The sequence below is a fragment of the Arachis ipaensis genome, chromosome B09 (genome assembly GCF_000816755.2).
Source record: "Arachis ipaensis cultivar K30076 chromosome B09, Araip1.1, whole genome shotgun sequence".
Lineage (NCBI taxonomy): Eukaryota > Viridiplantae > Streptophyta > Magnoliopsida > Fabales > Fabaceae > Arachis > Arachis ipaensis.
Genome location: NC_029793.2, coordinates 11,021,874 through 11,023,152, shown reverse-complemented (window position 1 = coordinate 11,023,152; position 1,279 = coordinate 11,021,874). Strand labels below are relative to the sequence as shown.

The following is a 1,279-nucleotide window of genomic DNA, read 5'->3' as shown; positions in this document are numbered from 1 at the left end:
TTTCTCAAACTCCTTTCAATTCAATTTCAAAAAAATCAGACCAATTTCAATATCTCAGACCATTTTCAATTTAAACTCATTTTTCAACAAATCAAGCTTATTTCCAATATTATAATCCTTTCCAGATCTCAATCATTTCCAACAAAGCCAACCAACATTTACTCAAACCCTTTCCAAAGGTTTCAAATCCGAGTCATTCACAAATCTCAAGCCGTTTTCCAAACCCAAATTAACTCTAACATCAAATCATTTTCCAATTCGCAAATTATACTTGATAAACATTCAAACCAAATTTTCAAATTAATCTTCCACTCACTATCTCAATTCCAACTCAATATTCAGAAATAGCCACAGTCAAGTAAGCAATCACATTCATTCAAGGCAATTCAGTTCAATTCGTAAGACTCCATAATCACTAAAAATAATTATTTGCTTAAATATCAATTTATAACAACTCTTAAGAATAAAAATAAGTTTAATGAAAACGCCCCTACCTCAAAAAGTCGAATCCATAAGTTAAATCCGTCACCAGAAACCCTTTCCCTCAGCCCGAAAATCGATTGCAGCTTTAACTCCAGCAACTCTAATCATAGCATATAATAACCGAAACTCAAAACTTATAGCAATTATCGTGACAAAACCTCAGTGTAAGATGACGGAATAGCAACTAAAGGGGTTTCGAGGCGAGAACAACTTACTGAAGTTAAGAATAAAAGAAGGAACGGCATAGCAGCAGCTCCGGTGAGCTCCAGCAATGGCAGCTGTGGTTGGTGACTACCCAGATGGCAACGCAGCTCGAAACAGAACCAAAACTAGAACCAAATGGGGTTTGGAACTGCAACTGCAGCAACATCAACACCGAACAACAACAGTTTATTCTGACAAATTAAAATTAACATGAAATGGATATTAGGTGAAACTAAAACCAACTGACATGGTGAAGGAGGCAAAACAAGTTCAGTCTCACCATGAAAAGCAGCAAACCCTAACGAAACAGGGGCAGGGCAGAAGGAGTAGTGGTGGTTTTCCGGTGACTAGAGGCAGCAACGGCTTCAACCGAAACAGAACAAAATCAGAATCAACAGCAAAAACCTCGGAACAGTTCCGGCTAGCCCCATCAATGGCGACCTGAACCCTTTCTAGACGGCGGTTCCTGCGATGGCTCCGTTCACCACCTCTCCATGCGTTTCTTCTTAGCTCAGACCAGCGGCGGATTCGACTCCACCAGCAGCAGCAAGGGCACCCACCGAGGATGACGATGCCGAGGCTTGAGGCGACG

At 40.6% G+C, this 1,279-nt stretch overlaps 1 protein-coding gene across 1 annotated transcript in view; it reads right to left on the bottom strand.

The window, feature by feature from the left end:
- The window catches only part of LOC107614994, a 7,454-nt gene continuing 6,801 nt past the window's right edge, over window positions 627-1,279 (bottom strand). Inside the window, exons 4-6 of the mRNA XM_021111745.1 lie at window positions 985-1,050; window positions 820-878; window positions 627-774 (exon numbers count right to left, since the gene is read on the bottom strand). Of these exons, the coding sequence (XP_020967404.1) occupies window positions 627-774; window positions 820-878; window positions 985-1,050 (273 nt within the window). The remainder of the gene's footprint in view (window positions 775-819; window positions 879-984; window positions 1,051-1,279) is intronic.